General features: G+C 38.0%; 4 protein-coding genes across 5 annotated transcripts in view; 1 reads left to right on the plus strand and 3 right to left on the minus strand.

Annotated features, from left to right (window-relative positions):
• Positions 1–672: 672 nt before the first annotated feature.
• LOC134791375 (uncharacterized) lies at positions 673–7,824 on the minus strand. The gene is made up of 5 exons (XM_063762385.1): positions 7,638–7,824; positions 5,312–5,484; positions 3,758–3,860; positions 3,180–3,367; positions 673–2,427 (listed from the first exon to the last, which is right to left on the minus strand). The coding sequence occupies exons 1-5, from the start codon at positions 7,698–7,700 to the stop codon at positions 2,337–2,339; spliced, it is 618 nt and encodes a 205-aa protein (XP_063618455.1). The 5' UTR covers positions 7,701–7,824; the 3' UTR covers positions 673–2,336.
• Positions 7,825–9,058: 1,234 nt separating this feature from the next.
• Positions 9,059–11,998, minus strand: LOC134791377 (uncharacterized). The gene is made up of 3 exons (XM_063762388.1): positions 11,872–11,998; positions 11,140–11,301; positions 9,059–10,706 (listed from the first exon to the last, which is right to left on the minus strand). Exons 2-3 carry the CDS (start codon positions 11,294–11,296, stop codon positions 9,274–9,276), a joined length of 1,590 nt encoding a protein of 529 aa, XP_063618458.1. The 5' UTR covers positions 11,297–11,301; positions 11,872–11,998; the 3' UTR covers positions 9,059–9,273.
• A 2,189-nt stretch (positions 11,999–14,187) lies between these two features.
• LOC134791399 (uncharacterized) lies at positions 14,188–18,582 on the plus strand. Of its 2 annotated transcripts, none has more exons than XM_063762415.1 (3): positions 14,188–14,450; positions 16,667–16,841; positions 17,074–18,582. In XM_063762415.1, exons 2-3 carry the CDS (start codon positions 16,685–16,687, stop codon positions 18,483–18,485), a joined length of 1,569 nt encoding a protein of 522 aa, XP_063618485.1. In that variant the 5' UTR covers positions 14,188–14,450; positions 16,667–16,684; the 3' UTR covers positions 18,486–18,582. The 2 variants fall into 2 exon arrangements, with proteins under 2 accessions (XP_063618485.1, XP_063618486.1); XM_063762416.1 differs by lacking the exon at positions 14,188–14,450 and adding an exon at positions 14,963–15,090.
• Position 18,583: 1 nt separating this feature from the next.
• LOC134791608 (uncharacterized) overlaps positions 18,584–27,401 on the minus strand; it is a 67,158-nt gene continuing 58,340 nt past the window's right edge. Inside the window, exons 6-10 of the mRNA XM_063762657.1 lie at positions 26,052–26,174; positions 25,158–25,336; positions 19,401–24,302; positions 18,900–19,312; positions 18,584–18,816 (exon numbers count right to left, since the gene is read on the minus strand). Of these exons, the coding sequence (XP_063618727.1) occupies positions 19,043–19,312; positions 19,401–24,302; positions 25,158–25,336; positions 26,052–26,174 (5,474 nt within the window). The 3' untranslated portion in view covers positions 18,584–18,816; positions 18,900–19,042. The remainder of the gene's footprint in view (positions 18,817–18,899; positions 19,313–19,400; positions 24,303–25,157; positions 25,337–26,051; positions 26,175–27,401) is intronic.

Genomic DNA, 27,401 nt, shown 5'->3' on the forward strand with positions numbered 1-27,401 from the left:
TAGTTTCCCCAATGTACATATTCAGAGCTCGCACTCACCACCGTCGACGTTTTCTTTGCTTTTAGTTTGTTAACATCTTTATTAAATGATCACAAATAAAAATTATTCCAAGACGCACAACTTCATTCGACGTCGAGTGAAAGAAAATAAAAAGTGAAACATCTTAGCACCAGCACCGTGTGAACATATAATGAAAGAAAAATGAACCATTCACTCAAGTGAACATTCATTCGTGTGAACGGTCTGATCCCACCTTTACTCTACCGTCTTAAGCAAAGCATTTGCTTGTTACATAGTTAGATGTCAATATCAATCCATTTTTCACTGTAGTGTGCCATTTTGTTATCTAATGTAGCACTTACGTCACTGCACACTAGAATTATGCATATTGTACGTGTTTTGATAACAATAAATTGGTCACACTCTGATAAAATATATAACTTAGTATACCCGGAACATAAACTTATGAATCATAGAACTGTTTAAGACAAACATATCAAATGAGTCCAATATTGGTACATATTTTATACGCCTATTTTTATGAATCTTACTAGAGTTTACTTAAAGTGAGTTTTTCACTGTGATATTGTAGTTAATAAATTAGCTTATGTTTATCATATATGTATGTATAGAAAAAAAGTGAATTATATAAAGTTTCACAGTGATACCAAATGTATATGTCACGTGTTATGATAATTATTGTTTTTATTAATGCACAATTGTACATGCGGCTCTTTTTGTATGGTATATATACATATATTAGGTATGTTATCAAAGAGATTCAACACGAATAAAAAAAACCAAAACCAACCAAATCCAAATTATCCAAAAAAATAATATAAAAAAATCTAATAAGTTTAGTGACTAAAAAGTAGCGAAGTGAATAACATCGTCATACGTATGAAGTACTCACGCTTTAATATACAGATGTAGTGCATAATTATTTTCCATCGTATTTTCACGGAAACGTACTCCGAACGTGTCATGTTTTTCAGTCAGTTTCGATCCAAAAAGTACTGAGGTTGACTGAAGTAGCACAACAAATAAGAACGTCTCCGAGTAAATACGATGGAAATAGTAGATTGTTAACCAAGGGATGAAATGATGCCTTTCATCCGAGTTAAACACTCACTTTTCATTTCGAATATGAGGAAAGTAAAATGCATGTGTTTTCACAAGATTTTTTTTTAAACATGACAAAGTATACATTTTTATAGTATTTTTTTAGGGTACTTTCAATTAACAATTCAGGCAAAAGTATCATTATTTATGGAACGGGGAGTCAAATATCAGAATGGAAATGGTATAAGAAATCCATTTATACCCAAATTTCAATTACTTATCGTAATTAAATTAATAAAATCGTACTTGGAACCTAAAATGCTCTAGTGCAGAAACATATCATTTCCTGCACACCTTTTAGAACAACAACGACCCTTTTTCAGAGCATGAGAAATGAAAACAATTATGCGCTACATCTGTATTACACTACTTTACGTCCTACTTACGTCCAAGTATGCCTTGCTTTCTGTACTCACAATAAAACTTATGATAGCTTTATAATAATTATAATATACCTAATCTCCAAAACGTAATTCAAAACCAAAAAAAGGAAGAAAATGTTGCCACTTTTTACTAGCGCGTCTTGTATTTAAGTAAAATTAAGTAAATAAAAGTACTTTTTTAAATAGTAGGAGTAAAATTACTAATAAATAAATTATCTTAGCGTGACTATTTATCAAAAGGAATTTACTATTTTACAAACAAATTATTGCAGTGGCAACATTTTCTTACTTTTTTTGGTCTTGAATTACGTTTTGGAGTATAGTTAATGAGTAGTTTAATTTATAGAGCATAAATAAGTGCCTTTTATATCCAAGTGCAAAGAAGCTTATAAATAGTATATAGAAATACTAAGTGTAACTTTATTAATTGTTTATTGAAATCAATAAATAATATTAAACCCTTTAAATGATTACTTTAATTTCTGATACCTAAATTAAACAGAAACACAGACGTTGCCTACAGATATAGGTACCAGTACGTGCTAAAATAGATCTTATTGCAAAAGGAGCAAACTTATTAATTTGGCATGGTCAACAAAACGTACCACCAAGAAGGCTGACAATTTAAATTTAGCAAATGATTCGTCTGTGATGTATTTTAAAAGCGTTTTGTCTATTTCTGTAAGTCATTAGGCAAGTCTACGTGTCGTCAGCAGTTTCTATAAACACGGTTTGACGTTTATGGCGTAGGATTTTGTCTACTACTTACAATGCTGTAATTTAGCCTTTCAACATAACTGGCACACAATTTACAAGTAAAACGGACACTCCTTATTGCTGGATAGCTTTTAATTCGGGGGCCTTTTCTGGTTCGATTACATCAGCCTGAGGGGTGTATTCGAAGAATTTCGCGATGAAATACCTGGAATAAAGAATGTCAGTCAGCTAGAATCTTTCATGTTCATGAGTGCAACCCATGCAACCCAATTAAATTAAACATGTATTTCGCAGTTTTTAGGGTTCCGTACCCAAAGGGTAAAACGGGACCCTATTACTAAGACTTCGCTGTCCGTCCGTCCGTCCGTCCGTCCGTCCGTCTGTCACCAGGCTGTATCTCACGAACCGTGATAGCTAGACAGTTGAAATTTTCACAGATGATGTATTTCTGTTGCCGCTATAACAACAAATACTAAAAACAGAATAAAATAAAGATTTAAATGGGGCTCCCATACAACAAACGTGATTTTTGACCAAAGTTAAGCAACGTCGGGAGTGGTCAGTACTTGGATGGGTGACCGTTTTTTTTTTTGCTTTTTTTTCGTTTTTTTTTTGCATTATGGTACGGAACCCTTAGTGCGCGAGTCCGACTCGCACTTGCCCGGTTTTTTTGTGATATTTTTTTTCAACGTAATGACGTTGAAAATCACCACGGACTAACTTAAGACTGAGGATCGATTAGGTAATATATGGATTTAGTACCTATTAGTGGTAAATTTGTGACGTCATGCGAGCTGAGAGTGTCATAGCTTACCTAACGCATGAACGAAGAATTCAAAACCTTCTGCGCGATCCACGTTCGTATACGAGAGGTTTCACCGCCATTCTATACATTTAACAAGACCCTTTCGAAATATTAATTATTGGTTTAAGTCAAAATCAGCGGTAGGTATATACCAGACGAGTATCTCAATGGTGATCAGTATGATAGCGGCGAGGGCCTGAGCAGCCAGTTTGCCCGGCTCGGCCGCGCCCCGCAGAGCCGCCGACAGCATGTTGTCGCCAGCGTCTGACGCGGTTTCCAACGCGATCACTAATAGAGCTGGCGCCGCCAGCCAGCGTGCGCCACGACGCCACCACGATTGCTAAAAATAATGAGAAAAGATGATAAAGGCCCTACAGGAGCAAATGATAGGACGCATTGTAAAGAAAATCTGCCCAGGTATTTAAGGGTTGGACACGCTGAGTTTTGGCTTTGGCATTTGCAATATACCTATTTGGTATTTGCGAGTTCCATCAATACATAAGTACCTACCTAATATTTACTACTAGTGATTCAGTAGATATATCATTGCGTTTTACATTCAGCGGCAAATAGATAATTTCAGCCAAAGTGGTGTTTAGTGGCTAATTATACGTAGCAGCACATATACATACCTATAACACAGCTTTGTTACCATAGGAATAATATTGTGTTGGGACTGCGTGTCTGTGTGTTGTCTTAGCACTAAAAGTAGCTCTAAATTGTGTCTAACCTTTGACATGACAGCTACCAGTAACAACAGCGAGCTTATGCAGGTGACCAAAGCGCTTAGCGTCCCATAGCCCAACACAAGGCGAATCGTTGGCTTAGTGATCCTAAACAAAAATAAGCTCGTTAATACAATTAACAACCATACGAAAGGTGCAGAGAGGCAAGAGAATGAATTATTTTTAATCTATAGCAAATAAATACTCATAACTCGATAAAGTACCTAACTAATCGTTGGTAGGTACTAGGTACTTGAATAAAAATAAAAGTCTGCCGTGTGCCGATGCGGATTTTTGGTTAAGGGTAAAGGATGACTTAGTTTATGATGTTAGGAAATTCTTAGGTTATAAGTTGTGATGTTTGTCAACTCATATACCGCCTCGTAAAGCTGACGGTATAGCCAAGGCCGTCTTAAACTATGCTGGGGCCCTTGGGCACATAAGATCTTGGGGCCCTTTTGGAAAGTAGCTAAAGAAAGCGAATTAAACTAACATTTTTCTACTGTGACCTTCTATTTATTATGGGTAAATTATACTGTCACTGTCTGTCGTCCAGGGCACCCTGAGGATGGAGGCTCTGGGCACGGGCCCCGTGTGCCCTTATGGTAAAGACGGTATTGGTTGTAGCTTCTGCAAGAGCTCCAGCTCGACGGGCTGCGCCGCATCCGCGCACGCCAACATCGAGACACAATCCGAGGAGCAACTGCTATCGGACGTCTTCTGAGCTCTCCTGTATATAGGTACCTATCAGTTGATGGAACAACGTACCGCCTCGCAAAGTTGACGTTGTTGAGTTTCTGCAAGACGTCGTCATCCTCCAGTTCCAGCTCGACGGACTGCGACGCGAGCGCGCACGCCGACATCGAGACACCGAGCAGCGCCACGATCAGCGCGCGCAACCGCAAGCGGAAGCCTTCTGAGCTCTCCTGTATATAGGTACCTATCAGTTGATGGAACAACGTTGAACGTACCGCCTCGCAAAGCTGACGTTGTTGAGTTTCTGCAAGACGTCGTCATCCTCCAGTTCCAGCTCGACGGGCTGCGACGTGAGCGCGCACGCCGTCATCGAGACACCGAGTAGCGCCACGATCAGCTCGCGCAACCGCAAGCAGAAGCCTTCTGAGCTCTCCTGTATATAGGTACCTATCAGTTGATGGAACAACGTACCGCCTCGCAAAGCTGACGTTATTGAGTTTCTGCAAGACGTCGTCATCCTACAGTTCCAGTTCGACGGGCTGCGACGCGAGCGCGAACGCCGTCATCGAGACACCGAGTAGCGCCACGATCAGCTCGCGCAACCGCAAGCAGAAGCCTTCTGAGCTCTCCTGTATATAGGTACCTATCAGTTGATGGAACAACGTACCGCCTCGCAAAGCTGACGTTATTGAGTTTCTGCAAGACGTCGTCATCCTACAGTTCCAGTTCGACGGGCTGCGACGCGAGCGCGAACGCCGTCATCGAGACACCGAGTAGCGCCACGATCAGCTCGCACAACCGCAAGCAGAAGCCTTCTGAGCTCTCCTGTATATAGGTACCTATCAGTTGATGGAACAACGTACCGCCTCGCAAAGCTGACGTTGTTGAGTTTCTGCAAGACGTCGTCATCCTCCAGTTCCAGCTCGACGGGCTGCGTCATGAGCGCGCACGCCGACATCGAGACACCGAGCAGCGCCACGATCAGCGCGCGCAACCGCAAGCGGAAGCCTTCTGGGCTCTCCGTTACATAACTATTCTGTTCGAGGTTTAAAAGTTCTGTTAATTTCCGTGAAGTACCTAAATCTATGCAAAAGCTGGTTAGCTACCCCCGGTACCCCCGGACCTAGGGTTGCCAGATGGTCGGGATTTGGCGGGATTCTCCCGATTTTTAGCAGGTGTTCCCGATTCCCGACAAAGTGTAAACTGTCCCGAAAAACAGCTTCTCGTTATAAAACAATAATTTCAAGTTCCGAACTGTCGTCGAGCGAGCGAGCTGACGTAGAGCCAATAATGTAAAATATCGTTGTTTTTAACACAATTACTTTAATTTGAATGTATTTTTTTAGAGATGCCCCGAATAGTGAATTTGGCCGAATACCGAATACCGAATATTCGGCCCCTCTCTCGGCCGAATACCGAATATTCGGCATGACATGCGAACATTTTGAGTCACAATTATTATGCAAACTGTTAGCCATCAAATAAAGCACTACGTTTGCTAAGTAGGGTTGCCAGATGGTCGGGATTTGGCGGGATTCTCCCGATTTTTAGCAGGTGTTCCCGATTCCCGACAAAGTGTAAACTGTCCCGAAAAACAGCTTCTCGTTATAAAACAATAATTTCAAGTTCCGAACTGTCGTCGAGCGAGCGAGCTGACGTAGAGCCAATAATGTAAAATATCGTTGTTTTTAACACAATTACTTTAATTTGAATGTATTTTTTTTAGAGATGCCCCGAATAGTGAATTTGGCCGAATACCGAATATTCGGCCCCTCTCTCGGCCGAATACCGAATATTCGGCATGACATGCGAACATTTTGAGTCACAATTATTATGCAAACTGTTAGCCATCAAATAAAGCACTACGTTTGCTAAGATATATTTTTATGTTGAACAAAATTAATGAATGTATATTAGAGTATTTAGAGTCAATCAAATCAGACCCATGATAAAAATAAAATATTTTGTAATCGATAAATGCTCAAAAACGTGCCTTCGTATTTAACTACTTTCCAAGAATACATTTTAAATATGAAATATACCTAGTTTCTGGTAATTTTTTTTTGTAATTTTTCTTTTTAGGTAGATGCAACAGATATTCGGTATTCGGCCGAATAGTAGGCAATATTCGGCCGAATACCGAATATTGGGCAAAGTGTCCGAATAGGCCGAATACCGAATAGTTGCCGAATCATGGCATCGTGGCAATCGTGGCATTTCTAATTTTTTTTTCCCGACTTAAGTCCCAAAATCCCGAAAAATTGATATTGTTTCCCGATAATAGCGCCTTTCGATCTGGCAACCCTACCCGGACCGGTGGTTTAGGTACGCCCGGTTGGAAGTACCAAGTACCTAAATGAAAACGCATCGTAGGTACCTAAAATAATTCGTTCCGAAATTATCATTCCTATTTACGACATATTGGGCAACTGATGATGATCTGATAAACTGTCAATAGGCAGTTTACTTGTACCCGAGGCACAGAATAAATAATAGTACTTACTAGGTACAGAAGATTCACTCTCTAGCAAAACGCGTCTGTTACGATTAGGACAGATATGACCGCTAGGTGGCGCAAGCGCCACGCGCGGCTTATGGCTAGCCGCCAAAATTGGTGTGGGACGGATGTACTTGTAGGTACTTGTTGCGACGCGACGAAATCGCGGAGTGAGCCACGCCTGCCCGAGGACGAGTTTCTTTGGTTCACTAGACTACTATATTAAGAATCTGTAGAGTTGATACTGTCCGTGTTTAATTAAATATTTGTATTGCACCGGCTGTGTTTGGTGAGTTTTTAGCTTTTAGGCGAAGGAAAATGTCAGGATTAACCGGTGTCATAACAACAGGGTCTTGTTTTCCATCCAGTTTCGAAGGTGAGATGGACGCTTTCGTAAAACCTGGGTGCCTAGCCAACGTGCCAATTATTTACGCTCCGTCGTAGCTAATGAAACGCATGAAAAACGCGTTTCCGTCGCACTAGTATGGAAGAGTGATAGAGATAGATAACTACGGTACTCTACGGAGCGTACAAACGATTGGCGCGTTGGCTATTAGGGTTGCCGAGAGTAATATAGACTGCTGTCGAGCTTCATGTGATATTAGCCTGTTCATGTATGTCTCAAAGACGGGACAAACCGAAAAAAAAAATATAGTGGCTATAAAAAGAAATGGTATCCTTTGTAGTCTTACGTTTGCTGCATTCTCATGTTTTAGACGAATTTGATTTATTAAAACATCACTTGCAACTTCCATAACTAATCACCAAAAATGCACTAAATTACATTGCAGTGGATTCCGAACTACTTAACAAACATTTCAGCAATGTTTGCCGTTAAAATACTTTAAATTTATAGTCACATCATGGAGACATCACTTGATATTTTTGTTTGACAGTTTGTCAAAAGTCGCATTCAATTTGTTTTTTTTCTATCACCAGTTGCACAGAATATCAGTCTTAAGAAGCCTTGTTATGAATTATAGTTTGTCAAAGGACTTGTTCAATCCTAGACAGAGAGAATCATCATACTATCTTTGTCTTACACTAGTACTAGCACCCAAAAGAAAAGGATGAGTATAGTTTTCCTGGTTCTTACCAGTGGTTCTTCCTGACTGAAGAACTGACAAATTGGTTTGACCAACTATATAAAAATATATAGGAATATAATAGTAAAGGCTGCCGTCGAATCGCGTCGCGTTGAATCGGGTCACATTTGTAACACCATAACCATGCCATAACGATAGGACCTAAACAAAAAAATACTTTATTTAGGTATTAATATTATATTAATACCTAAAATAAGATAAAAACGGTGTATAATACAGGTTGGCTAAAAAATAAGTGCATTCCCGTTGCCAGGGAGGTTTTGGACGGAGAAAATTTTACCCTCTATAGGAAATGAAACAGTCAAAATGTATGAAAACAAATTTTTTTTGGCCAACCTGTACCGTGTGGTACTATACAGCACGTCCACGGATGATTTTATTATTTCTTTTGCGGTACATATTCATGAAAAGAAATGTACTTTTATGTACTTATGTTGTTAAAAAATGTACTCGCACGGTTTTGGCATAGCGACATACAGGTCGTGGTCGTGCTGGGTAGGTAGATACTGCCTGGCACGACCACACTATATTTATGGTTAATTTAATGTCAAATGAATACAAAACAAATGTACTCAAATTGTACTATCTACAAGCACATCAAAATGTGACAGTCATGCTGCAAAAATCGCTGTCATGATTAAAAAATTTAGACGGCGCGCGAACTCGCATGCGACTTTCATTACATTTTTTTTTTGATCGGCTGGTGGCATCGTTTCCGCCATTATAAACGATGCTCCGATACAAATACAACGCTGCTCGTCGCAGTGCGGCGTAAACGCCATCGACAATAAGGTCCCTTTACATTGATGATCCCACATTTAGACATTATGCGCGCGCGAACTCTCATGAGATTTTAATTATTTCAACCAGCCGATCAAAAAAAAATGGAATGAAAGTCCTGGTGAAACACGTGGCCCGTGATCTACAAAACCTGGGACCAACAAAGTCTAGAAACTAGGTACCCATACTTACACCTACTGATCGTGATCTGAGCAAAATGAATTGGCAACACTGGAAATTTTCGTTTTATTGTTGAACCAACTATGCAATAGCATATTAAATTGAAACATCAAATCAAAAGGGCGCTTAATCTTTTGAATAAAGTGCTTTAAGTCCCTTACAAACCTGTTAAAGTAAATATAATAAGGCTTAACTAAAACATATACGAAAAACAATGACAATTAAACAACAAAATAAAATTAAAAACGTCCCGGGTCGTCTTTCAAAGATTGTAAATGCTGCAATAAGCTTGGTTTCTGTATACTCCAGAACATTGGGTGATGAGGGTGTCTTGAATGGCAAATTCAGGGCGCATCCTCTGGAAGCCAGCGGTTATCAGCATTCCTAAAAATGGATGCATCTTGTCGGCAGCGGCGATGAATAGTCCATCTGAGCCTAGGGCGAGCTGCGCTGCGATATTCGTATTATTCCTTTTGGCGATGTCTTCGACTTCACTTTTTGGGTCACTTCCGGAAAGCATGAACGCTGGCCATACTGGTTCACGCAATAGAAAGTGACTGAACTTATCACTCATTATGGAAATGTCATAAAACAGAACAGCTTGAGGTCCTTCTGAGCTATTATTACTTTTGTTGAGTCCAACTGACGCGAGTTGTAATTCTGGTCCCTGATTAACTTGTATCATGGTCTCGGTAGACGTTACATTCACCGATTCGGAGGTTGTTTGAGAAATTTCACTCTTCAATGAGTCATTGTTAGAGCTGTTTTCTTTTAAGTTATTAGCTACATTCTCCATAGTTGCATTTGGCATTTTGTCCGTCACCATATTTCCGGCCGTGCTGGCAGTAATTTCAGATGTTACAATATCATAAAAGTTATAAACGGCGTTTCTCTTACCTCTTTGCGTTCTTATAATCGGTGTATCATTAGAAGGCAACTGCTCCATTTGTGATGGAAGCCCAAACGAGAAAAAGTTATTAAACATCGACAGGGTATTATTTAACATCTGTTTCAGGCATTTGAAAGAGTTTTCTTCTTCATCATCTATAGCTTGAAGCATTACATTGTAATCTGTTACAGGGAGCCCGTCGTTGTGATTCTTTAAAATTTCATTGATACGTTGGTCGAAGCGGAAATTATTACTGAATTGATTGTTGTAGGTAGTCAAGTCCATGCCGATACCGCCGTTCTGCCAAACAGAAAATACTCTAGCGTAAAATGTTAAATACGACACCGGGATAGCTCTCCACTTGAATCTCAGTGGCGTCATTGCCATATACTTGTTCAAAGCCATAATTGTGATGTTAATATTGGGATACCTCCTTTCAAATTCTTTTAGGCATGAATGCTTATGGAACATATCTTTATTTGGAAAACCAAACCATCTGCTAGGTAATCTCCCATGTCTTGAAATATAATAAGGATGTCGTGTAGAATCATCGATTAAGAAAAATACGTTGAAGCGAAGGTTTGGGTAGGTGACAGCCATAGATTCAAGATACTGCGAATACAATTCCAGTGGCAAACGACATCCTTTGTTGACGATATGATGTAAGAATACATTGCTGCTAGGTTTTCCATCATTGTATTGAAGTAACAGTGGTTGTCTTCTGTACGCCGACATGCCTAAAGCGCTAAATAGCAGAAACGACAATCCCAGCAAAACAAGTGTCATCCCAGATGCTGATAGGAGTTCTGAAAGCAGATTTAAAAAAATATATTTCGTAAAATATCTAGAAACATAATTAACTACCTACGACTACGTGATTTTTGTTTACTAAATACCTAAAGTACCTATGTTATTTACAAATTACAACAGATAACATTCACTACTTTAATCTAGCAGGCGCACGATACGAAATTTGCAAAAGTAACATTGCTTGTAGAGATTTGCAGAAATGCCGAAGGTGGCACATTGCTGAACGAAATCGAAAACTTAGAAATCGAAATTTACCTAAGTTCTCACAAAAAGGCTACCCAAAAAAAGAAATAAGAAAATTTTAAAGCAGTCTTTGGAGGCTAGACTTTTTTGATGATAGTTGCGTGGAACATACTCTACGTAATACTCATACTCTACGTAAGTAGTCTACGTTATTCAACAGACGACTAAACTATTCCAAATCTATACCAGGCCATCGCTGAAAAAAAGATTTCTTCGGCACGCAAGTAACACTCCAGTTTTGTGGCACCACGGTAGGCTGACGGAGAGCTTCAGGCATCCCAATCTCCACCTTCAGTAGTGGGCATTGCTCGTCCTTCTTGGGTTCAGGTGGACGTTCCATCATAGATACTAAGAGCAAATAATGTTCATAATGTCATAATGTTAAGACGAAAGGGGACAAAGTCACGTGACCGCTTCTCTATACAAACGTAGTCCCCATTTTCCTCTCTGGATATTGACTTAGCATTCTAGAAAATATTGTTACGCAATGTCCCTAGGTTTTTTTGTCGATTATATATTATTTGAAGTATAAGGAGCTTTAAAGAGGAGAATAGCCTTTTGTAAGTATATGGAATTAATTTTTCGGTCCTTTTATAATAATCCAAAAAGTCAATCCAAGGGGCGTACAATAGCTATGGTTAATAAATACATAATATACAATAACTTGTGTAAACGTAATTTCAAGGGAGGAAAATTAGGACTACGTTAGGAAGCGGACGTCCACTATCCTCTTAAGATATAAATATTTAGGCGCCAAATGATGGTTTTCAAATAATACTAAGATTCACAGTAGACTTTAGCTTCTAAATGCTGGAGTGTTTGGGAAGTTGGCCCATTAAAATTATTGTTAAACAATGCACTGTGAATAGGTTCCCGATACACTGAAATTAATAATATGTATGACAAAATGATACTAACACACTAATTATTTCCTTGATTATTTGTTAATATATTTTGTGTAACAATTTATTTAAGATAGACACTTCAAAACATGGGCGCAATATTAGCTGAAAATTTTATAGTTGTTCGTAATATAAAATTGTTTGACATAAGCAGTTTTTTTGTTATTTTCTCAATAACAATAGGTAGGTACAACCAAAGAGGATGCATCTTCAAATTAGTGCACAGCACCGTACTGATTTTGGTACCAACTCAATCAACTCGGGCCTTTCCAGTAATATACTTCTATGTACATATATTCTACAATGTACAGGGTGTTCCAAGACTTTACGAGTTGAAGGAAAAGTGTCTAAAGCCATGTATGGCTTCAGTAGGTACCTATCCTTTACAATTTAGGGTTTTTTTAAGTTCTCTTGGAGTGTTCGATGTTTGCTTTGCTTAGGTACCTATAGTTAGACCAACAAAAGTCTGCAGCGGATTTGATAGCCCACGCAATGCAAGTGTCATTTATACGTCATAATTTCATAGAAGTTTGACGTTTAAAATAACACGTGCACTGCGTGGGCTATCAAATCCGCTGCAGACTTTTCATGGACTGACTCTACGTATTCATGTATTATACAGTATGTAACTGAACGAAAATCAATTACTCAAACCCGTTAATGTTTAGGTCATACTAAGCAACTTTTACTATGGGACCAAACCCGAAATCGCAAAAAAAGAAATTGACTCTCCCATAAAAAATTTCAACATCAGACCAGTAAAATGTATGAAACATCCAAAATATTTTACGCGTTTTCGGGGTTGGTCCCATAGTAAAAGTTGCTCAGTATGATCTAAACATTAACGGGTTTGAGTAATTGCTTTTCGTTCAGTTAAGTTACATACTGTATATTAGTATTGCTGCGAAATTCAGAATCTGGCGTTCGCATCTCATTTGTCCTTTGTTACACCAATCTTATTTAACAGTTCGAGTTCTCATAGATATTGCTTTAGACAGACATGGGATTCCTGTACTCGGGTGGTAGGTACTCCCAATTCGGAGGTTGTGAGTTCGAACACTACCCTCGGGGGGAGGAGGGAGTACCCTCGAGGGTACGAAACCTGGCTCGTAACCCGTAACATTGAACTTCTCAGAATTTAGGTACTTACCAATGTAACTAGGTAACTATATAGCATTTTATATTTATCAGTAACTCTTCGGTTAGTCGCTTTCGGAAACTTTAGTGCCTGCGTAATGGGGTTGGCCGGTCAAAGTATTTAGCAGATGGCGCCAGCATAGCTTACCCTGTCAATTCCTAGAATTGTGTCAATTTTTTGTTTTTTTAATGGAATTTTATGCCCCGGATGCCCCTTTAAGCCAAATCTCATAGAAAAAGGGGCAAGCTATGATGGCGCCATCTATGCAAACCTTAGCCAACCCCATTCTTTGAATGAGGTTGCCAAAGCTAAGGGTTTCTTTAGGATGCAACCGGGAACGTGGAACTAAAATGAGGCTGATTCCTTTCATCTTTCAACAGACTATAATTTATACCAAGATTATAGAGTCTGGCTAGCCAAATTTTGTTGACAGATATTTCCTTGTTGTATCACTAATTGTCTATGATTTAAAAAAAAAGTTAAAAGTCTGCTGTCAATTTATGTCATTCATTCAAATTATTCGCAGTTTATAAGGCGTTTATTTTAATTAATATTAATAATCACTATCTATTATATACCGAGTGAGGTCCGCTAACAATTATTTAAGCTCGTAAATAATTACGACAATGTGCGAAGTCGACGTGAAGCGTTGTATAACGAAAAACTGCAATGTTTACAAGTCGTAAACAATTTGGTAGGTTGGTGCTCTATTAATATTTTGATACTTTATGTACTAGTTCTAACATTTGCCTATTACTATGATTATGTTCGTCAATTTATTAAGCCTGAATCTCATAAACAGGACAAGTGTGTAAAGAAACGGATAAACTAGAAGTTCTGGAAAATATCAATAAAATGTAAACATTGGAACGTAAACATATGTGTTTGTCGTTGACTGTACTTTTAATAGTGGTAGAAATTATGTGAACTGACTTTGAGTGCACGTAAACGTATATTTAACTTATTTCCTTAGGTACCTTAAGTGTGCACAGAAAATCAAAAATGTTTTCTAGTATCAAAACTATAATTCCTACTACACAAAGTGTGACCAGCCCAAGATTTTTTGAATTTCCCGCCAAAAATTTGTGTAATATTTCAGTAGCCAGACTCTACCCATGTTATTGTTTACAATCTGTATAAATGCCACCTTGACACACCTTTCACGCTAACTTAGTATTTTCCATGCTGATTCAACAACAAATGTTATAATGTCTGTACGTGAGACGAATCCATTGTTGAACAAACTGAATTTATCGCAGAAAGTAAAAACGTGCCGTTGGATAAAATGACTAACATCTTCCAGTGTGGCGTCACTGATGTGCGGTCCTTACAAGAGCGACCTACTGTTTAATTAGGTGAATAGTTTAAGTGAGACACATATTTAATTTCGATGCATTGTATAGTGTGTTAGTGTTATACCTAATAGTGATTTTGGACACAATCTTCGAATATATGAGGTACGAATACAATTTTATTACCGATTTTAACGTATTTGACTGACTACGTTGGGCTTGGGGTCGGCAATGCGCATGTAACACCCCTGTAGTTACAGGCGTCCGGTAACCACTTACCATCAGGCGGGCCGAATGCTTGTTTGCCACCGATGTGGTAAAAATACTATATAACCGAGCGAGGAGGAAGGTTTTTAACTGCCTCCTAGGCTAGTCGGTATTGACCCTGCCTACGAAGCGGGGTTGCAGGTGCAGGGGGTCCCGCCTTCAAAGCCTGGTACCTAAGGGCATTTATTTGTGTGTTCCTCACAAATATTTGTTCATGACTTATGGATGTTTTCTATCTGAGTTTATTTTATTGATAACATCGGGCATTGGGAATTAACTTCCTATTAGCCTATCCTGATTCCTGGGCAAATTCTGGTCCTTTGTCATCAAAAAAGGTTTTTCTTGTGGAACAACTTTACATGAAATAGCTTTAGAAACTATTTGATAATATAATAATTTAATAATGACATCTGACAACTAAATTTCAGTGACATAAGATACAAAACTCCCCAGGAACTGTAAAACTTAATTTGATTTTGCAATTTGATAATATATTTTAATTTACTTAGTTATTATTGTTATTCATTTCATTCACTGGGTAAGTAATGAACATGATTTGTATGTACAGTTGAAGTTGCTAGGCGGGCGAGGTGTTCAAAATTACCTTGACGTGCTCTTATTCTCAACACCCTTAACAATAAAGTCGCATCAAGATCATTTTGAACACCTGGCCTGCTTAGCAACTATTGCTGCTGACTGTATTTGTCGCCAAAATCTTGTTCTTATCAAGGCAGTTTTTCCTGAGTTTTATCTGTGGCAGTTTTCGGTTGCTAGTTTCAGGTTTTATTATAACTATTAGTTAGGTATTGTTTTGAACCCCGAGTCAATCGGCTATTAAAATGCAAACAAATTAATTCTAGTTGTTTACTAACACTTGCATTATAACTATTCTGTGTATGGTGTCCGAGATATTGTCTTTTTCATCAATTTTCTTCGCCAAAAGTTCTTATACCTACTTACTGTCTCTTTTAAAATAGCTCGTATTTAAACTACTTACTTTACTTATATTTATTAATTATTATCTTTGTTAGTAATTTATTCATTATTCGATAGTTTCATAGTTTAGCCGTGAAAAAGGTAACACAATACGTACACACATACCAACATATAGCTACATTTACATCTATATCGTGCAACCAATATTGGCACCAACATTCATATTATCACATAACTAAACCTAATGAGTGATAGATGTTGTCATCAGCGCTACTCTTCTAAACCTTGTCTATTGATCTTTCAAAGAAAAATCTTCCGATAGGTACAGTCAGCAGCAGAAGTGGCTAAGCGGGTTAGGTGTTCAAAATTACTTGACACGCTCTTATTCTCTTAACAATAAAGTCTCGTCAAGCTCATTTTGAACACCTCGCCCGCATAGCAATTTCTGCTGCTGACTGTACCTACCTACCCATTCAGCATCAACGCTTGATAGCTGGTAGTGTAGATATTAGGATTGAAGTTCCTTCTATTTCTTATTTTGACTCAATCACTTAAGCCGACAAAGTCTAAGCAGGTCTTTGTGCTGTCAAGCAAGCTTTATGTACTTATCCTTTCTTGCAGCTAAAACGTTACATAATTATCATGTGACACGGCTTTGAGATATCAAATTCCATTTAAACTTTCCCATTTCAACTTTAATCTTGCTTTTGATGAATTAGCAATAACTTTGATTTTACTAGGCTCAGCATTGGCCGTACTTCAAGTTTCCTGTTTACGAACGTTTATATTACTTATGAAGGAAAAAACGCCGCTGAATCACCATTTTTATGGTTTTTAAAAGCTTTTATTTAACTTGCCCGTTAGTTAGTGTGGGTCAAATCTTGAAAGCTAATTTCGACCCACTTTCCGATTGAGCTGAAATTTTGCATACCTACCTACATATGTAAATCGGATGTCAATCCAATATTATGATAACATGAAGCTGATCTAATGATGGAGACAGGAGGTTCTCAAATGGAACTCTGTGATAGAACAACGCAAACTAATTGCGTTTGGGGTTGTTAGAGTTGTCCGATGAGTATTAGTTGCCTGTGGAAAGAAAAGTGCAGTCAGCAATATAAGCTTGTTGTACTAAACATGTAATTTTTGCCAAAAACTCATCATCTTGAACGTTACAGACGCATCAATGGCTAGTTATGAGTGACTTGAGGGAGCACCGACCGCTCCTACGTGAAGACATTTCTGACGAAGAAGTACAGCAGGAGTTCAGGTTACCTCGACGCCATATGGGCTACAGAGGCAAAGCAAAGAACACTGTGAAGGGAGCAGCGGCTGTCATCAAAAATTGGCCAGGTATTATGTACACTTTTAACTTTGATGACTCGATTCACGATTTGTGTAGGAAAGAAGGCACTTATTTGTTTCTTGTTTAGGGTGTTTTACTGTATTTAATTGAGTTGGTATTATAACGCTTGAAGATATTTATCAGGTTAAGGATTACGCCGATTCTTCCCTAATATGTAACTGCGTAGTCATCAATCTACATATTAAACAATAGCTCAATCTTAAATTCATTTATTTACAGATTACTGGTCGTCATCCGTAACTTACTGGTGGATAGGCATAGGTATGTTTGCCTTAATGACCTTTGTACTATATAGTAGTGTAGTAACTTACTCTCTGCTCCCTACCACCGGCTCAGTACCAATTCCGCACTACGTGACTGAAAGAAAAAATACATTACCTGAAGTTTATATGCATGTTCTTGTGAATAATGAAAAAGAAGTAGACGTTAACAAATATCTGCCTTATGTAGAAATTATTGCTAATAAATATTTGCACTACCAATTCAATCTAATTTATGTGATTAATGATACGCTTACGACTGAAAAAGCTATGCACCAGGCTCAAATAAATAATGAAGATGCTATGAATTCTCTTTGGACAGAACATAATGTAATTGAATCAGATAGAGTTCAAAGTAAAATAAAATCTAATATTATCATACAACACGCTAGCTTATCAAACTACTTGGACGGTTCTCCTATACAGCAATATTGGAAGCAGTTGCCAAACCACTTGATTGGATTTTTCTTAAGAGCTGTATCAATTTGGGATAAAGGAGGGATTGCTTTCAATCCTATTATTTTGACACCAAGATCGCCAGATGCCATATATATAGAAAAATTATATAGCCTTCTTTCAACGTACGAAGAGCGTAAAAAGCCAAATGTAACTAGTAACATGAACAATAAGATAGAAGATATAGAAATCCGTAAAGAATTGAAAAACCACAAAAGAAAATATAAAAAAAAAGTAAATAATATTCGAGATATAATAGACGCCTTAGAAACGGATATTCCTGTGCGCCAAAATCAACCTGAAGTTTTAAGCGAAGCTGAAAACAGGGAGAATCTGACTACTTCAGAAATGGCACCATCTAACGTTGAAACAGTCGTTTTAAGTAATAGATACAGTTCCAATCTTACAAGCAAATCGGTGCTTGATAATAACCCAACAATAATTAATCACTCAATTGAAAACAACCAATCACAGATATCGAATTACATATTGCCATATTTTTTTGATTTCTTATTTCATGATAAATCAAACAGAACCACGCAAGTATCTGCTGATTTCAGTTCAATGAAAAGAAGTACAAGAACCATATCGACGGAAGAAACTCAAGGAAATGTCAAAACTGGAAATGTAATTCAACCTATGATTATTTCAGCACCAACACAATTTGAAAAGGGACCGTCTAATACAGAAGATAATGCCCCAAGAAGTATTGATGTAGAAAACTTGACTATCGATTTGAAAGGTAATATTTTGGCTACAAAAAGCTCTTGTCACGCGTTCTTAGGGAGCGTGTTCAGTAATGCGAGACATCGAACAGAGGAGGATTCGCTGAAAGAATTTATTATCACAGAGCTGTCTTTGTTTTGTAACGGGCTTTTATCTACATGCAAAGGTATTGACGTTATTTTACTATAATTAGTGTTTATAATTTATTGTTCTATTTATTATAGGTTATTAGGTAGTCTTATTGTTTGTGTTTTGATAAAGTTGTTAATAAAATGAAAGTCGAAATTACTTATAAAATAGTAATTTATTAGCCTATTATACACAAGTCGTGCTCAAAATAATGTTATATGTGACAATATTTTGACCACAAGTTCACCCTCGACTTAAAATTATGGCAGCAAAATATAATTGACGTCTAAAATGTTTCCTTTTATTTTTACGAGACTAGATACTTAAATACGAACAATTTTATCGAAACGTCTTTGCTGTGAATGCAAATACTTAATAAATCGTTAGTCCACTAAGGGTCTCACTCTCTCATCTCAGCAAAATGTGATACACAAATACACATTAGACCAAGATATTGGACAGATGGAATACCACCCTACGGGACAAGAGTACCGTTAATACCTACTTATATACAGATTTTTAACAAGATAATTAGAATATTGCACAAATGCAAGTAGACAAGGTAGATTGATTTGTTATTGTTGTCATTTTATACATATTATTTTAAAATTATTATCTTATGTTGCAACGTTACTTCTTTCTATTGGTATATCCCATCGTCCGCTCCAGTCATTAGTGGTCTTCTTACAATCTCTTACTTTATACTTCGCTTCACATCTTCTGCTCACTGACCAATAGACGTATCCATCGGGACATTGGTTTACATAACCTCTCAATTTGCCAGATTTCGTTTTATCACATTTCAAAAACGCCGGCGAACATTCGGCTTTTTCGAATGGGAAGTGGCCCGTTGATGGACAAGTGAGAGGATCTTTGCTTGCGATAATCTGTAACGAAAAAGGTATTAGGTAATCAAACAGTTAAGAATTCGTATGATGCAAAAACTGCTTGAAATTAAACCCCTATCACACTTACCGGTTCTTTATAGTTGGCACCTAGACGTTTTACTCTTCGCCTATCAGCTTTCTCGCCGTCACATTTCTTGTCAGCATTTTTCTCTTCAACACATTGATTTTTACTTTCATCATAAATTGTGTCATTAGGACATTTGAAAACAGCTATGTCAAGGTCATGGGTATCATTATCTTCAGTGCACTGATAGAACATATTACAATACTTGGGATGCCGCTTAAATGAAGTTGGGCATACGTAAAGGTATTGATCATCCTCCGTTTCTGGGCAATCTTTTGAGCTTGAGGAACTGTTTTCAGTAGTAGATTCCTGATTATCTTCTGTTGTAGTGCTCTCAGAACTTTGTTCTGTAGTAGATGTACTTGACTGTTCAGTTGTACTTGATTCTTGTGTGGTCGATTCTTCCGTAGCCGATGATTGTTCTGTTGAACTTTCAGTCGTTCCTTCAGTGGTACTTTGTTCAGTTGTCGTAGTAGATTGCTCAGTAGTAGATTGTTCCGTTGTCGTTTCCTCACTGGTAGTTGATTGTTGTGTGGTACTTGACTGTTCCGTGGTAGATTGCTCTGTAGTACTCGTCTGATCAGTGGTGGTACTTTCTGTAGTGGACTGCTCCGTAGTACTCGATTGTTCAGTAGTTTGCTCTGTGGTACTAGACTGAGTAGTGCTTTTTTCAGTAGTACTCTTTTCAGTAGTCGTCGATTTCTCTGTAGTACTTTGTTCCGTAGTAGATTGCTGGGTTGTAGTTTTTTCTGTGGTTGTCGATTTTTCAGTAGTAGTTTGCTCAGTCGTACTTTCTTCAGTCGTTGATGTTTCTTGTGTCGTTGACAATTCAGTTGTAGATTGTTGCATTGTTGATTCTTCAGTTGTCGTTGATTGCTGAGTTGTGGATTTTTCAGTTGTAGTAGTAGTAGTAGTTGTTGTTGTTGTCGTAGATTCCTCACTATTTAGATTTTGAGCCCCAGAACAGTCACGAGGAGGGTATACAGAATCTTCATGGTTACATGTTTCCAGTTCTGGATCCCATATCGTACCCTCTCCACATTCGAAATGATAAACCGAAAACCTTTGACCATTATTGTCCCAACCTACACACCTATAGAATTTCTTACAGTCGTCAGGATCAGCGTAAAATCCTGCTTTAGTGCAATTGACCTGTGACTTTTGAGGTTTTTGCGTGGAACCTTGAGAACAGTCTGATGAGCTTTCAGTTGTTGACGAGGATGATGACGATTCAGAGCTTGTTGGCGATCTAGTAGTAGTGGTTGACGATGCTTCACTTGAGGCTTCAGTAGTTGTAGATGTGGTAGTTGTGTTATTATTACATGATGGATTTTGGACATCACCTGGATGATTGCACGTTTGTATATCTTGATCCCAAATCGTGCCTTCGCCACATGTAAAATCGTACTTTGTTAAACCACCGTTCCCGTTATCAACACACCTGTAAAACTTTTGGCAATCAGTGCTGTCGCCAAAGTACCCTTTATTTTCACATTTATCATTACTGTTTTGTGGTTTGTTTTCATTTGAAGATTCGGTTGTCGATGTTTTAGTTGTACTGGTTGCTTCTGTTGTTTGAGATGGATTTTGTTCAGTAGGTCCTTGTTCTGATTGATTTTCTTCTTGTGAACCTTGACAATTATTCACTTGCTTTTCATGATTGCAAGCTTGTATATCCGAATCCCAAACAGTACCTTCGCCGCAAGTAAAGTCATATTTGGTGTACCCTCCTTGCCCATTATCAACACATCGGTAGAACTTTTTACAATCATTTTTATTGGGATAAAATCCTTCATTTTTACATTCATTTGACTGGGGATTTGGATTCGAACTGGAACTTGAATTATTAGAACAATCACTTGCTGTTTCATTATTTTCCGTCTCGAAAGATGACTGGGTTGTAGTGGTAGAGGCTTTTGTGGTAGGTTGTTCATCTTGACCATTTTGCGAACTGGATGTAGTAGAGGCGGAATTTTGAGAACTACAATTTGACATATCGTTATCATGATCACATGCTTGTATTTCTTGTACCCAAATCGTACCTTCTCCACAAGTGAAATCGTATTTCGTGTACCCTCCCTTATCATTACTTACGCATCGGTAAAACTTCTTACAGTCATTTGAATTAGCATAAAAACCTTCCGAATCACATTGATCTTTGTTATTAGATTGTTCATTATTAGGGCGTTTAGTCGTAGATGTTGTTGAATCATTGGAGTCTGCAGTTTGTGTGGTGCTTCCTGATTCTGACGGAGGGTTCTCAGAAGCGTTTATTTCAGAAGTTGCTGAGCATTTATTCTCAACTGACTCATGATTGCACGTTTGTGCCTGTTGGTCCCATACGGTACCGTCACCGCAAGTAAAATCATATTTAGTGTAGCCTCCTTTACCATCATCAACACACCGATAAAACTTCTTGCAATCAGCTGAATTGGCAAAGAATCCTTCCGACTCACAAGCGTCATTAGATGTACCTTGGTTTTGTTCAATCTTTTCTGTAGTCTCTGATGTACCCGATGTACTCGGCTGCGATGTACTACTCTCAGCATTTCCACTGTTTGCTGGTTCTTGTTGTGTTTGATCATCGGTTAGTGCACTGGATTCTTTTTTAACAGAGCTTTCATGGTTGCAGGCGTCAATTTCTGGATCCCATACTGTGCCTTCTCCGCAAGTGAAATCATATTTAGTAAAACCACCTTGCTGATTTTCGACACATCTGTAAAACTTTTTGCAGTTCGTTGTATCGCCAAAGAATCCTTCTTTAGTACAAGAGTCTTTATTAGGTGTTGGTTTGTTTGCTGGTTTTCCAGTAGATGCGGTAGTAGTGACTTGATTATTTTCTTCTGTATCACTGTCACTTTGCGCAGTAGATGATGATTGAGTTGTGCCTTCGTTTTCAGTTTCTTGGGTTGCTGCTTCACTTCCTGTACATTTGTCATTATTAGATGGATGATTACATGACTCGATACTTTGATCCCAAACAGTACCCTCGCCACATGTAAACTCATAACGAAAATAACCACCTTTGCCGTCATCAACACATCTATAAAACTTTTTGCAGTCATTTCTATCACCTATAAATCCACTCGATGTGCAAGTATTGCTGTTTGGTGACGATATTGTTGAAGAAGCGGATGTCGCTGTACTTGTTGTACTCAACATTGTGGCTTCTGTTGGTTTTTGGTCTGGTTGGTCAACATTATTGTCACTCTGTGATGGATAACCGTTATCAATTTCTGCGCCTTGCAATATGTTGTCAGCTGTTGTGGTTGTACCTTGAGTATTTTTATCTGGCGTTCCTTTACCACACTTTTCAACTGCCCAAGCGTGATTGCATGCTTCTAAATTTGAGTCCCATACCGTACCCTCACCACATGTAAACTCATATCGAGTGTAACCTCCATTACCATTATCAACACATCTGTAAAATTTATTGCAGTCTTGAGTGTCACCCATAAATCCACTGGAACTACAAACATTTTCACCGGGTGCACTAGTGGAACTTGAGATATGGTTACCTTCAGTAGCTTGTGTAGCTATATTACTTTCCGTAGTTGTCGACGGTTTATCTTGGTGCGTTGTTGTTTGAGACGGTTGTTGATTTTGACCACCATACCCAACATCTTCATTCTCTTCGGGAATCGTTTCTATCGTGGTAGGTTTTCTTGTTGTTGTTGTTGTTGTTGTTGTGGTCGTTTTGCTGTTTTCGGTCTGTGATTGTGATGGTGATTTATTTTTACAGTCCTTTACAGCCCACTCATGGTTGCATGCTTCTGCATTAGGATCCCATACAGTCCCTTCTCCACAAGTGAATTCGTATTTTATATATCCACCTCTTCCATTGTCAACGCACCTGTAGAACTTCTTACAATCGTCCGAGTCTCCCATGAAGCCACTTTCAGTACATTCGTTATTTTCATTCCCAGTGACAGGTTTCTCTTCGTTAGGCCGCTGTGTTTCTCCATCATATGAAGAAGCTGTAGTTTGATCGGTGTTTGTTTCATGTATTTGTGTTTGACTTTGACTAGATTCTTTGGAATGATCAATTTGCAATTGGGTTTGGGATCCTTTATTACCGTGATTAATTTGTGTCTGTGTCTGACTTACAGCTGAACCATGTGATATTTGAGTTTGGTTTTGTTTTGTATAGGAACTATTAGGTTTTTCTTTTATTCGTTCACCATAGTTTATTTGTGTTTGATTCTGTATCACGGAACCTTTGCTTATTTGTGTCTGTACTTGATTAACTTTAGAGCCATAAGCTACTTGTAATTGTGATTGAATAGTTTGTTCTGAATTCACTTCATTGTCAGCATTAGTAAAATCAGATTTGATGGTTTTATTTTCATCATCTGGACTGCCTCGCCCACATCTTCTCTTTTTAACTACCCATGCGTGATTACATGCTTGTGTCTCATCATCCCAAATTGTCAGTTCACTGCAAGAAAATTCGTATCTGATATAACCACCTCGCCCATTTCCTACGCATCTGTAAAATTTTCGGCAATTTTCACTGTCACCCATAAATCCGTCAGATATACACGGTTCTCCACTTTCTGGAGTCGGCTGACGAGGCATTGGGGATCTAGTTGCCCTAAGATTCTGCTTTACCGTGGTTGGCCATGAATGGGTTGTAGATGCACTTGTTGTACTTTTGTAATCGGGTGAAGACCAAGTTTTTTGGGTTGAGATAGTCGAAGCGTCAGCTTTGATAGCTTGATCAGGGTATACTTGATTCATTCTTATTGGAGATGGTATTTCTGCACGTGATCCATCTATTTCATTTTCGTTGACAGGTTCAGCGGGGGGTGCTGCATAACCACCACAATTAATCCTTTTTGTGCTTTTAGGGTGGTTACATATCTCTGTGTCAGGGTCATATACTGTGCCCGGTCCGCATTGATACTGAAAATAATTTAAAATGAATAATGTTGTGAAGTACTCAATAACAATAAGTAGGTAGGTTATGTTTACTATCGAGAAGAAATTCCTCTTGTCCTCACAGTGAAAACGATTAAAATATTTCAATTACCTTTATAGCAATTCAGTTTTTCAAGTTTTATTATTAAGGCCCAAACCTGCATAAGACTAACATGGGCCCTTGGCACAGAATAAATAATAGTACTAGGTACACAAGACTCACTCTCTAACAAAACGCGTCTGTTACGATTAGGACAGATATGGCCGCTAGGTGGCGACAGCGCCACGCGCGGCTTATGGCTAGTCACCAAAATTGGTGTGGAACGGATGTACTTTTAGCTACCTGTAGCAAAGCATCGAAATCGCGGAGTGAGCCACGCCTGCCCTTGGCCCAAAACCTTTTGTACAAGATATTGTGCCAAGTGGTGGGATCCATCTATATCAGTTGATGACAAATGAACTGTGCCAGTGAGTACTTGAGTATATACACCCGTTAGTTTACAATTTAACGTAGGATAGGTTAGTTGGTAATCTTCCTACCGTCAGTTTATAATTTAACTAGCGAAGTTGTAAACTGACAAGTGCTTACAATTGTACGGTGACATACTGTATTTGGTCCTACTAGCCATTCGCTTCAAGTTGGACGTTACCTCCTCCCGCACCACGCCGCAACCCAGGCCCGCTGAGTACTGTGACGTCAACATTGTAACGGCCAACACGAAGCGGACAGGTAATAAATGCTAGACAGGTTGTATCAGAAGGTATTCAATTCTTTTCGATCGCGGGAATAAACAGGTATGTAAAATTGCCTATTTCTTTAAAACTTTGTAGATAACATACTCTGAAAACGGTGTATTTGTTGTTAGCTCCTATCACACATCTGTAGAAGACGGCACAGTCAACCGGATCCTCTTGGAAGCCTTCACCAGAACACAAGATTGGTTCTGGTTTAATGCCAGAATATAGCTTGACTATTCGGCCGCTTACTCTCGGGTGACGTACGTCCTCTGATATCGAAACTGAAAAATAAAAGCATTGTTATTTTATTGCGCACCTATTCAAACATTTTAAGGAAATTAGTCATTATAACAAATAACAATACATATATCCCTTCTTTGCATGGTGATGGAAATTTCCATCGTAACATTGTCCTATGAATTAAAGATACTTTTGGAGGTGATTGAAATTTATTTTTAAGACTGTCAACTTTCAACACTAATCCATTTTCCGATTATTTACTTTTTTATTTACGCAGTATTTTAATTTATAAAAATTACATTTGTTTTAAGACTAAATATCTGAAAATTTGGAAAAACCCAAATGTTGATGATTTTTAGTATGTTATTTTGGGCGTTTTTTTCGGTGTTTATAATTGTTTTATATTTATAAACTTTCTCATAGGTATATCACAAATAGTGTACTATTCTGATGGTACTAAGATTTTTCATATATCTCTTTCTGACAATTATATATTTACATAAATATGATTTAGCTTATGCAAAGTTTAACACTGTTTTCTCAGTAAAAATCGATGTTATATTTTTTTACAATTCTTCCCAGAATCAGCAAACAATTACGTGACACATATATTCATTTCAGACAAAAAAAAATCATGCAAAGAAGGGTTAAGTATCAAATGTCAACTCGGTAGGTAAGTCTATTCTGCTTAGGTCGTAAAACGGACTGTCATTGTTTGGCCCCTGAAGATAGTAGGTATAATATTTGAAGATTTACCATTGTTTGTATACGTTGTTCTGGTGAAGAGCCCGAGCAATAGAAATGGTAAGAACTTATGCATCCCAAGGTTTGTTTCCATGATAGTTCTCAAAAATACATCGTTTCCAACACGCACGTGTCAACCTGAAACAAATAGAAATCATTCAAATAAAGGTTAATTGTATTCTTGGTTTACGTTATGTACGAGTACAAATACGCCGACGAGTTAACGTAAACCTACCTATTAGGTACCTAAAAACTAGCTTCTTGAGACATTTAATTAAATAAATTACGGCAATGTTGATTACATTTGTAGATTGCAATTAGAAAAAAGTATAAAAATAACCCCTTACAAAGAGCTCTAACTTTCATTGCAGTCTAATTTAAAGTAATAAGCCTACCCTAATATAAAATAATAGTAACCTAATATAAAGTGATATGGAATGCATAGTTGTACTACAAGTTATAACTGTTGTAGTTAGTGCATTTTGAATTCTTCGTCCGTATACCTCGACTGTGTACAGTCACCTGCAATAATATGTTGCTCTTCGAGGGCCGCATAATATTTTCCGGCCTTCGTTGTGTAAGTAGTTAACATATTATTGCAGGTGACTGTACTCAGTTAATAAAGCAGTTGAAAGTCAGTTCATTGTTGTCTCATATTTCACAACTCGATTACACGTTACATAACTCCGTTGTTCAAAGTTGCAAGCGCTGTAGGTCAAGATCGGACGCGAACCAATGTTAACGTCCTCGTTTGAACCCGCACTTCGCTCAAAATACCCAGAAATAAACCGATTACTCACCATTTATTATTATGCAAAGTCATTAAGTCATTATAATTAAAACGAGGTGCCCATTAGGCTGAAATTGCATGACATGTAATGATATAAAATTTCGATTCGCTTGGGAACCTGGGATATTAAATGTTGACTGTATTCAGTGCACGTCTCATAATTCTTGATGGTTCTGGATGCCTCGCCATACTTAAAATTGTCTGTTGGTGTTATGGATGCGTCTTGATCATATAATTAGGGAAATTATGGTAAATTTAAAGTTTGTATTTAGTTCGAGTGCTGATTTTGAGGTTCGAGTAGGTAACTGTTTCAACCTTTTTCATGATGGGCCTTACTATGAAAAATAAATCCTTACCACCCAAACCAAACCTACTAAACACTGTTGTTTGTATTTTTAGGGTTCCTTCTAAATATAGTCTGTATCTTTAGGTAGGTATTTATATAAAAGCAAATAAACAATTTGTAAATTTTCGGGTAGTTATAACATTTATTGGTTAACCAACCAAATACAAAACCGCCTGAATCAGTTACTGAACGACCTGACTTTAACCTACATTATTTGATCATGTAA

The sequence above is a fragment of the Cydia splendana genome, chromosome 6, assembly GCF_910591565.1.
Source record: "Cydia splendana chromosome 6, ilCydSple1.2, whole genome shotgun sequence".
NCBI lineage: Eukaryota > Metazoa > Arthropoda > Insecta > Lepidoptera > Tortricidae > Cydia > Cydia splendana.

Bases quoted from the DNA above. Each gene is read 5' to 3' on its own strand.
- LOC134791375 (XM_063762385.1), bottom strand. From the start codon at position 7,700: ATGGAAGTTGCAAGTGATGTTTTAATAAATCAAATTCGTCTAAAACAT. The intron at 3,861-5,311 runs GTACGTTGTTCC...ATTTTTGTTTAG, and splicing joins AACGTCAGCTTTGCGAGGCG to GATCACTAAGCCAACGATTC. The intron at 3,368-3,757 runs GTTAGACACAAT...CATTATTTTTAG, and splicing joins TGGTAGCTGTCATGTCAAAG to CAATCGTGGTGGCGTCGTGG.
- LOC134791377 (XM_063762388.1), bottom strand. From the start codon at position 11,296: ATGATGGAACGTCCACCTGAACCCAAGAAGGACGAGCAATGCCCACTA. The intron at 10,707-11,139 runs GTATAGATTTGG...ATCTGCTTTCAG, and splicing joins TTTTTTTCAGCGATGGCCTG to AACTCCTATCAGCATCTGGG.
- LOC134791399 (XM_063762415.1), top strand. From the start codon at position 16,685: ATGAGTGACTTGAGGGAGCACCGACCGCTCCTACGTGAAGACATTTCT. The intron at 16,842-17,073 runs GTATTATGTACA...ATTTATTTACAG, and splicing joins TGTCATCAAAAATTGGCCAG to ATTACTGGTCGTCATCCGTA.